A 13120-nucleotide genomic window follows, 5' to 3' on the forward strand; every position below is an offset into this window, starting at 1 on the left:
TGCAGTGATGCAAGTTGAAGACAGACATATGTTTGGTTACCATTGTGTAACACACAGGTTGATGTGGCTAAAAATGCTGCTGTCTGAAATATACCTGTAGGTATGTGACCTGCTATTGCTGAATTCAAGGGACTGCGCACTGATAAATGTCAAGGCTGTGTCTTTATAGGGCAGTTAGATCCCATGTTCCCTAACTGTGGAGAAAAATAAAATCGCGATGATTCTTCTCTCTAAAGATGAGGATGTTTTTTTCAGTACTATTTAAAAGGCCTGCTTTCAGCAACAGTAAATTGCTGTTGTCAAGTCCTGAGATTTATTTCAGTTAAGCAATACTCAGTTTCAGCTTGAAATTCCTCTTTGGATAACTAAACCAATGCTTCACTTCTCAGAACAAGTTTTTAGTTTTTAATACCTTTTAAGGGAAAAACTTGCAAACAAGGTATCATTGAAGTTGCAAATACAAAAATGATCTGTCGACTTCTTGAACTGCAAAAAGAAAGTACCCAGGATCATACAATTAGTGAGACTTGCATGCAAGAGTGGGAGAGACTGATTCTGTGTCCACTCTTTTTTTCCTGCTGTTTTCCACACTCCTTCTGGGATACAAGGGAAACAAAAGCAGTCATGAAATATGGAGGAGGAGGATGTTATCTACTTGAATATTTTCTTCTACTCTTCTTGCTAAACCAATTGGCCTTGCTTTCATTACAGCTTAACTGTGCCCCTCACTGCACAGGTGAGGGTCAAAATGATTGGAAAATGATGCAGGCAAAAGGAAATTTTTCTTGGAGGAAGCTGAGTCTGGCTACGATTAGAGGGGTGTGCTAAGACTATTTCTTGGCTTGGGGCTGACAGAACCATCAGTAGAATCTGTGTTCATTCGTCATAATCCAAAAAGTCCTGTGTCAGTTGTAAGCATATTGCTAAATTGATTAGTAATGTTTTCAGAACAGGCTGTTTGCATATACTAGACCACTGTATCAAGGTAGTAATCAAATAATGTCATCCAGAAAGAGTGCCAGAGATGAGCACTGGTGAGATATTTGGGAGCTTAACATCAAAGTTTTAACACAACGCTTGAATCTCACTTTGTTAAAGAGTTAAGTTATAAAGATGACTTACTTGGCTTGGCTTGCTCAAATCCAGCCACGGGTACTGGTACAAATGAAAACACTAAAGAAGGTCAGGTGAGGTAAAATCAGTTAGCTGGCAGCTAGTATGACTTTTTTGCTTCCTTTGTACTACGGATATATTTCACTCTTGAGGTTCTTTTTATTTTAAATATATATTTTTGTAACCATACAGAGTTGTCACTTGAGATAGGCTTAAGCACCATGTGAATTCTAGACTGCCCTGAGTCTTCTGAGACTTCAGCAAATGAGAGCAAGACCACAGGTTGTGAATTGTGTGTTTCTCAGATTGCTTTGAAATGCAGATTTTCGCTAAAGCCTTTGTGCAGAATGGTGAACAGTAACTAAGTGGGGAATGCCTGTTTTGTGCTTTTTGGTGTTTTTAAACTAATGGATCGCTCAGGCAGGGCTTCCAGTAAAAATCATAGAATGGTTTGGGTTGGAAGGGACCTTAGAGATCATCGAGTTCCAACCCCCCTGCCCAAGGCAGGGACACCTCCCACTAGAGCAGGTTGCTCAAAGCCTTATCCAGCCTGGCCTTGAACACCTCCAGGGATGGGGCATCCACAACTTCTCTGGGCAACCTGTTCCAGTGTCTCACCACCCTCACAGTAATGAAATTTCTCCCTAATCTCTAATCTAAATCTCCCCTCTTTCAGTTTAAAATGGTTAACCTTCTTTTATCGCTCCACTCCCTGATAAAGAGTCCCTCCCCACCTTTCCTGTAGCGCGCTCTCCCCTTTAGGTACTGGAAGTCCGCTATAAGGTCTCCCTGGAGCCTTCTGTTCTCCAGGTTGGACAACCCCAACTCTCTCAGCATGTCTTCATAGCAGAAGTGCTCCAGCCCTCCAGTCGTCTTTGTGGCCCTTTCTCTGGACCCATTCCAACAGGTCCATGTCCTTCCTGTGCTGAGAAATATAACTTAATGATCCATGCATAATAGTCCCTGGTGGATGTTCTCATTTCAATTTTAGCCAATGGTCAGCTTCCCCTGGTTTTTGGGCCAGCCATTTATTATGAAAAAGCGAACGTAAGTGAAACGTAAGAAGGGAAAGGTGGTGGTGGTGTTGGTGTTGGACTGTATAGTTTTGCTGTAAGATTCCCCAGGTCCACCATGAAAATGCTAGAGTGAAATTTATATTTCACTCGTTCTGGTGCTGATAGCAATGGTTAAATAGTTACCTGAGAATATTTTGAGGATCCTTGTGGTTGAAGAACAGGTTAAAGGCTTTCCTTAATTGTAGTCTGGATGTTGCTGAGTTTATTTTTTTTTTTCAAGGGAAGAGATCAGGTGATACCTTTAGTTGTTCTGCAGCCCTCATCTTTGAAGTTTGGATTCCCAAACTGTTAGTTTTACTGTTGCTGCAAGAGCGAGAATAGAAGAGATGTTAGAAAACATTTAAATCATTAAAGCAGATGTTATTTCATACATTAATGCTACACCTTGTCTTGGTGGCCATTTGTGTGTGAAGTGGCAGATTATTTGGAAATTCCATTGCTAAAATACTTCTATCACGGGCAAATAGTTCAAACTCACCACAGTCTATATAGAGGTACCAGTTATGATGCTTATGGACCATGTTGCTGGGATGGTTGTTTATAACTGAATGCTTAATAAACAGTCTCTGTGTCAGAAAACTACTGTTTGAAATCTTAGAGCTAAACAAACATTTTCTAAATGGGTCTGGAAAACCAGGAAAGAAAATAGAACCTTCAGGGCATCTGCCAGTTCCATTTTGTATTTAATGTGATAGAAATTCAGTTAAGCTGGCAGGCTGTCACCTATATTTTCCCCTGTGTACTGGCCTTTCAGGCACACATGAAAGAATGACACAGTGCACTACAGCTTGTGTTAGGCTACTAATCTGTGTTGCCTTGCTGAGCAATACTTTTTTAGATGTACACTCCCTTTAGGGAATAATTCTGCAATTAGGAGCTTTCCAGATATTGTAAGGTGTCTTTTCAGCTTCTGGTTAAAGGGCATTGTGAGAGAAAATGACTGTACTAAGTCCGTTCGTGTACTTACTATACATACTGTAATGCAGTAACTTGAATTGTTCCCTTCTTAGTTTTGTTAGAATAGCCAAGTGTAACACAATGAAAGAAATGCAGTATCACTTTAGTCTTTCACTTTTTAGACAGTTGATACACATTTAGAAGCTGCAGGTGTTTCATGCAGATTCACATGATGTAAATGAGATAGCTGAATAAGTCTTTAATAGTTATTACCTGACAGCTATTGCTTCTTTAACTAAAACCAGGTTGTAAATCCGTGCAATGAGTAAGACATCAGTCCCTGGGGAATGAGCACCAGTTTACTTTGGAACAGTGCTTCTCAAGCAGCGCACAAAATATGCATTTGTCATATAATAATGACAGTGGACCTGCCTGTCCCTTTAGAAAATTGAACAAAATTTGTTAACCTTCAAGGGTCAGTTAAAGACACTCCAATTGTAGTGAGTTCCTATTTGAGATTCTTTTCTTCCTTAACTAAATCTGTCTCTTTTGGGTCATTGCATTCTAAAATACTGAAACTGAACCCTTTAGTAGATATATCAGGTAGGGAGGGATATGATAGGTGGGGGGGGAGGAGGTTGAGATTATTATAAGTTTTGTTTTGTTTTGTTTTTGAGGAAAGGAATGTGGCATACATAGCTTGGAAAGTGTTCAACTCTCAGTATGTTAATTCGTATTCATACTCCTATGGGGGTATTCTTCCATGCTTGTGAAGCCAGATTGCCATGGGAAAATGAATGCGTTTTAACCACATCTCAGTTCTGATTTGTTTAGCTTCACATTTATGGTGCCCTGTCCTTCATATCTAACTGACGTTCCAGAATTTCCAAACTTCCTTTATTGTGATAAACAGTTAAAATGGCAGTCTATTATAAAGTCTTTGTTCTTTTCTCTTTTGACACTGCTTTTTTATTTTTCACACCACTGAAAAGACCATGTAATGGCTTTCTGGATTCATTTAGCAGTCTTGTATTTATGCTACATACACCTTAATAGGCCTAATGTTCTCCAGTCTTTTAAAATCTGTTGGAAATGGCAGTTCTGTTCTCTTCCAGTTGTTTGGCTGTGCTTAAGAGAAGAGCATACGCATGTGGGGTAACCTGAAAAACGAAAAGGTGGTATTGTGCAGGAAGGAGAAACAGCCAACATGAGACAGCTGTGCTTGGTTTATTAAGTGGACCAGCTGAGGTGTAGGCTGTGTCAGGTATGCTCCTGCTTGCATATGTGTATACAGTTACAATTAATAGTGACCCATGCCAATTACCACCAGATGAGTCAGCACACTGAAGCCTGGAGGAACTGCAACACTTGCGCTAGCTGGTCAGTCTCGGGCTCTGGGCGGTGGCTTGATGCTAGCAAGTAATGGTTCCACCTCAGGTGCTCAGCATCTATGTGGTGTTGGGTGTCCATGTGCCCGTGTTCTCCCCTGACCTCTCTTATTGGCAGGGGGATAGTCAGATTTTGCCACAGGCTGCCCATCACATATTTCAACAGTAAATAACCATATAGTTTTCCAGCAGTTTCAGGTTTTGTTCTTCTGTCACTTGTTGATCTGAGGCCTTCACTGAGACTTGTTGCAGTCAGTTCTGTCTCCCCGGCTCATTGGACTTGGTTCCTCAACCCTCGATCGGGGAAGGTTGCGATGGTGCTGCTGACAGGTAGCTAACTGCCCCGTGGCATTCCCTGAGTGCTGGCATTCCAGAAAGCACTGTGTGGGCAAGAGGGAAAAATATTTCACTGCAGAATATTGAGTTTTTAGTAGTGTTTGTTGTTTTCTTCCCAGCTGTTCTGTGTGAAAGTGCTTGGCAGTTTGGCTCCACATGTAAATTTTTAGGATATAGGCAAGAACGAGTGCAACTAACAGAAGTAGCCAACAGATGCAGCAGTTTGTGCTGTAGTTCATGCAGAAAGGGCCAGCAGCTCTGCTCAGAACAGTATCCATGTCCTCAGCAATGGTGGTGATGCACCCCAGGGCACAGTCTCCACCTACTGCTAGACTGGCTGTACCTTGTAACATCAGAGATCTCAACCCAGAGGGAGCTCCAGAAGGAAGATATAGCTCTGCAGGTCCAGGGCTGCAGGGAATGCCTGTGGCCTCTTGCCAAGGCTGGGGAAGCATGAGATAGTTTCCTTGCCCACAGGAGGTGTGCAGTTATTAAGGATCTGTGTCACAAAGTAGAGGAGCTGCAGGAGGAGGTCAGCAGTCTGCACAGCATCAGACATAATGAGAAGGAGATTGACCAGATCTTTTCCAGCACTCTGCAGCTTCAAGATCCCAAACTACCAACTGTACTGAAGGGAGGAGGGTCAGGTAGAGTCTGTAGCTGTCTGTTCAGGCAGTGGAGACTGCCATGATGACGAAGGTTGGAAGATAATGGCTTTTGACACTAGAAGGAAGGTTTCTGCTCCACATACAGATTTGCAGCTATAGAATATGTTCACAGACCTTATGGCTGATGAGGAGCTGGGAGCTATGAAAGCATTTGTGCTATCTGAGTCTGAGCCACACAGGAGCACCAAAAAGAAGAGGCGAGTGACAGTAATGGGATACTTGCTTCTGCAGGGAGCAGAGACCCCAACCTGACTCATTGTCTATGGAAATTTGCTGCTTGCTGGGAGCTTGAATTTGGGATGTTGTGGAAAGACTGCCAAAGCTTGTCCAGCCTTCAGACTATTGGCCCTGCTGCTCTTCCATGCGAGCACCAGGAATACTGCCAGGGGTGGCCTGGAAAGTTTCAAGTGTGACTACATGGCTCCATAGGGCAACAGGCAAGGGCATGGGAGCCCAGGTGGTTTTGTTCTCAATCCTGTTGGTGAGATGGTAGATGGATCCTGCAGGTCAACAACTGTTATACAACTGATGTTGGCAACAGGGTTTTGGTTTCTGCAACCGTGGGACCCTCTCTCTGAGGATCAAGGATTGCTGGCCAGCTAAGTGGGGCAAAATTGTCTTTGCCAGCAGGCAGGCCAACCTGATAAAAAGAGCTTTAGGGTAAGAATGATGGGAGAGGGAGAAAAGGACCAACAATCAAGTGAGAAGTGGTGGACTGGATTGGCAAGGAAAGGGTCTGCTGTGATGTGAACAAAATGGTCACTGTAATCAACAAAATAGGATTGAACTGGGGTTGTTCCAAGTGTACACACAGAAATTAGGATGTGTGCCTACAGGACAGCATTGTGTGGAAAGCTCTCATTCCCTTTCTGGGAAGTCACCATGACCAAGTTCTTCTCTGAAGTACCTGTATGGCATGCTTGTGTTACACAAGGAGAGACTGAGAGCTGGGATTGGTTACCCTGGATAAAGGAATGCTTAGGAAGGATCTTAGGTATATAAAAATATCTGATGGGAAAGGAGTAAAGAAGACAGAACCATACTTTTCTCCATGGTATCCAATATCAGAACAAGAGGTAATGAGCACAAGTTGAAATACAAGAAATTCCATTTAAACACAGGAAACATTGGAACAGGTTGCCCAGAGAGATTTTGTCTCTCCATCCTTAGAGAGTATCGAAATCCCACTGGACATGACCCTGAGTAACCTGCTCTGATTGAACCTGCTTTGAGCAGGGTGATTGGACTAGATGATCTCCAACCTCAGCATTCCTGTGAAGAACTTCATTCTAGATATATAAGAGTCAGCCCAATTGAAAGAAATGTCAACTCAGCATTATATACATGTAGCTCTGGAAGAGCTACTCAGAAACCTTTTGGTGGTGAAGTTGTTCTTGCTTCTGGCTTTGCAGGAATCAGAAACTCTTGATTGCATCCTTTGAAAAATGTTGTTTGTTCATACAGAATCAGAAAAGGAACGGATTTTGGACACTTTAGGCCAAAATGCATATGTGAGCTAAAACGAGAGAAAATTAGAGTGACTAAGACCCGTCACTGAGTAATGCCAGTATGCTAGAGAAACTTTCTGATCTTTGACCTTATTTGTCTGGTTTTCAAGTGCTAGCTCTGAGGCAATATAGTCACGGGAAAATAAAATCTAAAACTGTTGGAGTCCTTAGAACAGAGTTCTGTATTTTGTTACTTAAAAAGTAGAAATACTTTCAGAAGTTGATGTAAAGATTTGAAGAATTATGTTACATGCATGTGTACCATGGATAGATCAAGTGCTTACTAATTATACTTTGATTTTCCTATATTATGTGTCTCTGAATGTCTTGCTGACTTGAACGTATGTAAACATTCTTGAAGCTGTTACAAAATATGGCCAGCTTTTCCTTTTCATTGTAATAATGGGTCTTCAGCTTGATACTCGCTGGTCATTTCAAGTTGTTCTTCTCCCTTGTCAATAATACAGATAGGCTGTCAAATTACACACCTAGATTCCAAAGTTAAGTATGCACAAACTTGGCAAGTAAAACCAGTCTATTAAGCACTACTGTAATAAAGCAGAATTTTATAGAAGTATACCTCTGTATTTAAGTGGTCTGCTAACTTCCACTAATTTTTCCCTTCTTCTCCATAGAATGTGTATGTAAACATAAACCGCATCATGTCAGTAGCGAATCGCCTGGTCGAGTCTGGCCATTATGCCTCACAGCAAATAAAACAGATTGCTAGTCAGTTGGAGCAAGAATGGAAGGCGTTTGCTGCAGCCTTGGATGAACGTAGCACGTTACTGGATATGTCCTCCATCTTCCATCAGAAAGCTGAACAGGTTAGTGAACAAGCGCAACAAAAATTGCCATGCTGGAATGGGAATTGTACTGTTTGCTTTTGATTTAGACAGAAGTACGGAAGAGTGATTGAAAAGGTTGGCAAGAAAGCCAGAGCATTCATTTCTGCCCATTTCAGCTGATACTCAAAACAAAAACTTGTTCTCTTCAGGACAGTCCACTGCCCTTATATTCTCCACAAAATGTCTTGCCCTTATCAATGCAAGATAAAGCTTAGCCGTATTAGATCTGTGAATCAAAATGAAGTGGACATAAATGCTTAGCTGTATGAAGCTTTCAAGTTGAAAGAAAAGAAAAAAAAAAGTATATTCAGTATTGATATAATGCCTTTCCTACATCCAGAAATCATCACTTGTTCTGTTGTCCTCACCACTCTACCCCAACCAGTCCTTGAATATCAAGATTTAACTCATAGTAGTTGCTTACAGAAAACTAAGTTGAACTGGCCTGAAAGTTGAGAAGTTAATTAACTGTCTTCTGAATCTGAAATTGTGGTGGGAGATGTTTATTTAGTATCCCATAAGAGTTTCATCCTATATTAAACAAAAATTTTAGCTTTAGGCCTATACCAATTATTTTAATTAAGTCATTAACAGTGTGTAACTGCCAGAGAAGAGGTATATGTAGGGGAAATAGGAATAAATATCCCCAAGTTAATAGTCTTGATGGTGAAAGCATGTTTTCCCCTTAAGGGAATTCAGTTCTGAACGAGTTGCTATGTGTGCGTGCTGTTGAGTCACCCATTGATATTATAGACTGTCTGCTCTGTAGATCTCTGGTGAATTTGAAGGGCAGAGGTTCTTGGATGGTTATGGCTGACTGAAGCTCTGGTGTGCTGTATGGCTGCTGTAGATAACTTTTCTTTCCATTTGTCTTGCTAAATTGGATCCAAGAAAAGGTCACATGTCTGATTTAACTTTAATTTGGAATAAATGAAGGAACCACTTGGGAGTTGATAACTGCAAAAATAGAGAGAGGCAGTGCACTTTATTTTAAGAAGTTTTTCTTTCCTGAATTCTACTACGCAGATATTCAACTTCATAAGTGTCTGGAAATTAGAAATGTGAATGTATTAAGATGCAAATACACGTTGCTTTTCATTATGTTAGTGGTGATGTTGGTTTAACTGTCCTTAGACTAAGGTAAAGTATATAAACTGATGCCACTAAATAAGTATTTTAGCAGATTTTACAGAAAAAATCATAGATTCATAGAATAGTTTGGGTTGGAAGGGACCTTTAAAGGTCATCTAGTCCACCTCCCCTGTAATGAGCAGGGACATCTTCAACAAGATCGGGTTGCTCAGAGTCCCGTACAACCTGACCTTGAATGTTTCCAGAGATGGGGCGTCTGCCCCCTCTCCGGGCAACCTCTTCCAGTGTTTCACCACCCTCATCATAAAAAATTTCTTCCTTATATCTAGTTTAAATCTACCCTCTTTTAGTTTAAAGCTATTATGCCTTGTTCTATTGCTACAGGCCCTGCTAAAAAAAAAAAAAAAAAAAAAGGCATCTAAAAAGGAGATAAAGGAATTCTTTTCTGGTATAAAAGTCACGAGCCATCTTGAAGCATTTGATAGACACAGTGTAGTATCTTATCAGTATTGATGCTTTTCTAATTGTTTGGCTTATTCAGGTTTACATTTAAGCACTGTCAGCCATTCACGTAGGAGAGAGAGATGGTGAAACAGGAGCAGATAGGTATATCTTTAATCAAGTGCTGTCCTTTTTCATAAGAAAATTATGTTCATCAGAATTCAGGGGAGTGAATTTTGTGTGTGTGTGCTGGCCAACCGTGGTAAGGGTTGGTGTTACCACCTTCAGCACTAAATGTAAGTGTAAACAGGAGGAAAGAGAAGAATGAGCGAAAGTAGTGCAGCATCTGCTGGAATTAATTTACTTACTCTTTAATTGCTCCTTCTGTGGTTTTTATTTTATGATTAACTGTGATGGATTGTCATAGTTGCTCCATAAGATACCTGACTGTAATATAGTAGCTGTTTCATTAAAAGTGGAGAGTAAGTTCAAGGAAAGGAGAGTTTGGAATAAAAGGAATGATCCCTTTAGAGACTGGTGATGCTTGACTTACATAAAAAAGATTATTAAAAAATAAGCAGCCAAAGAAATAACACACCCTTCTTGAATGCATGTCTTCCCCTGCAAGTGACAGTTAAGTGTCACTGACTACTGTCAGACACAGTGAAAACTACACCCCGCTATCAATGCCTGCAAGAGGTATAGCTCTGTGGTCCCACATGGAGCTTCTTTTAATGTTCAGTGCTTAATGTTAGACATTTTAAAAATTGTCCCTTGATGAAAGGATAATTAAATAAGTATCTTAAAGTACTTTATCACCCTTCCTCTCAGCTTTCAAACAATAATGGAGTACCAGAAATGATCTGTGGATTAATTTTTTCTCAAAAGACTACATGTGCTCCAGGAATTAAGATACATACGATGAGAAAAATGGCTTTTGAGGCTTGAACTTGACATGAATATAGGACAAACTTAGTTTACAGATACTACATGTATTTGGCTGTACTAAGTTTAACAGCTATGAAAACTGCTAGAAAAACAGATTCTTTTTGTCTGTTTCCTTTCCTAGCATAACGAGGGTATAAAATTCATGCCCCCTAGCTGTCAAAAATAAGTTGACAGAAGTTCTGCTATGCGTACAGCTATGATAGCAGTTTCTTGTCTGTCAAGACAGCTTAAGCTTCAGAGAACTTGTCTGCAGAAGAGATTCTGGTGCAGTATCCTCAATTTCCCCTGAAAGGCTTGACTTGAGCAGCTATGCTGACCTAGCTGTGTGCTCAAAGTTCAGTGTTAGTCCTATGAGACCCCCGCTTAAGTTGTAAATCCCTTACATGCTTGCTGCTGTAGTAGCTTGCCAAATGGATTTAGTGCTTCTCTGTGTGTAGAAGTCAGTGCTTTGGGGACTGAAGTGTGAATTTGCTGTGCTCTGACACTGCTTTGCCTCCTCGCTGATCTGTTTCCAGCAAAAGACAACTATGGAGTGTTTCGGTGAACAGTTCACCAGTAATTCTTTGTGTATGTGTGCATGTGCACACCTATGCAAAGTGACTTGGTTTTCTCTGAAGATATAAAAAAGGTGAGGTGATACTCATAGTATCATGAGCATCTGCACAGGGAGTTGATGGGTAAGAGGCTGAGGGTCTGGGTCTGGACTTGAAAGTGGTACCATATTTTACCAATTTGTGTATACAAAACCTTAATTGTCTTTCATGCATCTGAAGTGGTAGGTGCAGGGTGAAGTAAAATTTTGTTTAGCTGCAAAGCCAAGAAAAGGAGCAGGAGTAAACTTGAAGCATCATTATTGCCAGCAGTTTAATTGGTTCTGAAGGCTGTTGACATACAACTAAGCCTTGACTGTCTGTGAACAGCTCAGAGTTCCATACAACTAAAAGCAGAAGTATAATCAGACTTAAATATTTGTTTCTATTCTGATATAAGCTTCATTTTTCTCAGTTCAGAGAGAAATACATTAAACATTTTTCCCTTTAAAAAGTCATTTCAGTGGCTGTTGCACAGATGCCAGTCTTTTTGTATATTACCAACGTGTGTGTACTTATTGATAGAACCCAAAATCAAGCAGAATGTTTTTTCTTTTTTGCAGTACATGAGCAATGTGGACTCGTGGTGTAAAGCCTGTGGTGAGGTGGAGCTTCCCTCAGAACTGCAAGATTTAGAAGATGCTATCCATCATCATCAAGGGATATATGAGCATATTACCTTGGCTTACTCTGAGGTAAGTGTCTTGTTTGTTTCCTGAGGTTGCTGACTTTGATAAAAGTAGTGTTGTTTGGATTGTGAACTGGCATCATTTGTTGCTTAGTGCATTAGTTGGAAACTCAAGTGCCTGGCTTCTTTTTAAATTTAGTGTACTGGACTTTGCTACTATTGTTCAGAAGTTAAGTCTTAAGTCTTCCCCTTAATCTACTGAAAGAAATTTAAAAGGCAAGATGGAACCATGTGTGGTACAAACCACCCATGCAGTGTACTAAGTATGTTTTAATTTGCATTTGCATGCTACTACCTTTTAATAGCAGTATGATACTGCCGTTTAAACGTTTACTTGAAGGGAAGCTAGTTGGGTATTCTTTGGGAAAGTATTCTCTTGGCATGGATTGCTTTAAGTGTGTTTTGAAAATCCATCTCTGAATTGCCTCACAAAAAGGCTTAATCATCAAAGGATGTCACTTGACAAACCGGAAGGTAATATTCTTAGTTCTGCTAACCTCAAAGACACTTAAATGAGCCAGCGTGCCTGTGTAGTCAGCATTTGAATCATTAGTATATCCTATGCTGCTGCTCTAATCTTGGATTCTGCACACAATGAAGTAATAATATTTCTTAGTATTTCTAAGAGTTGTATTTACAACCTAAGATAAAATGCTTATTCTGAAGGTGGCCTAGAAAATGATGACTAAATTATCTATTGTTTTTATTAAAGTTTTGAGTTCTCTTATGTGTTTCACTTAGCTGAAGTGAGAAATTAAATGGGCATTGACTTCACTATTGGCTAACAGATATTTTCTGTATTTCCTGTTGAGGTTTTCTTGCTTCCTTTTTCCAGGGTTGTTCTCATCAGAGGGTAAAATTATGTTTTCTGTTAAATTGGACAGGTGTTATTCTGGATTAAATACAGCAATTTCTGTTCTCGTGAAAGTTGCATAAAATTATGCATGTGGTTAAAAAATGATCAGTAGACACAGGATATCTTAGGCCATATCTTAGGCCATCTTAGGCTCCTTCTTCTTTTAAAAGAAGGAGCTCATGTGGGATTGAATTAATGGGTTTGATTTATACGTTACATTAAAGATAAAACTACTTTCTGATGAACCAGCTCTATTATGAGCAACTGAATCGTTAAGTCTGGTCACGCTTCATTTAGCAGTAAAGGAGGGTAAGGTTAGTGCTGATGATCAGTCCTATTGTTAGTATATCAAAACTGGGTTTTTTGAATACCTGCAATCTTAGGGCCTCCGTAAACTTTATTACCATGAGTCAGATGTCCAGAGTTCACATGAGTTGTTGCTCTTTTGTGTAAAATACGCACTGATATCCCCATTCCTGATATACGCCACCTTGCTATATCAACTGATCTAATGACATACTGAAGCACACCTTTGGTGATAAAACTTGTGATCTTACTATACATACCTGTTTTAACTCACTCTTGAGAGCGTGTGTTGTAGGAAGGTTTCTTTTCTTCATTACAAACTCTTCATTGGGAGGATCCCTTTGTAAAACAAGGTACAGAGGGAT

The 13120-nt window shown here is 40.2% G+C and overlaps 1 protein-coding gene across 1 annotated transcript in view; it reads left to right on the top strand.

The window, feature by feature from the left end:
• Window positions 1-13120, top strand: part of TRIO (trio Rho guanine nucleotide exchange factor) — a 261531-nt gene that overhangs the window by 97485 nt on the left and 150926 nt on the right. Inside the window, exons 7-8 of the mRNA XM_074146261.1 lie at window positions 7622-7813; window positions 11469-11600. Coding sequence (XP_074002362.1) covers window positions 7622-7813; window positions 11469-11600 — 324 coding nt within the window. The remainder of the gene's footprint in view (window positions 1-7621; window positions 7814-11468; window positions 11601-13120) is intronic.

This window comes from Numenius arquata, chromosome 4 (genome assembly GCF_964106895.1).
Source record: "Numenius arquata chromosome 4, bNumArq3.hap1.1, whole genome shotgun sequence".
NCBI lineage: Eukaryota > Metazoa > Chordata > Aves > Charadriiformes > Scolopacidae > Numenius > Numenius arquata.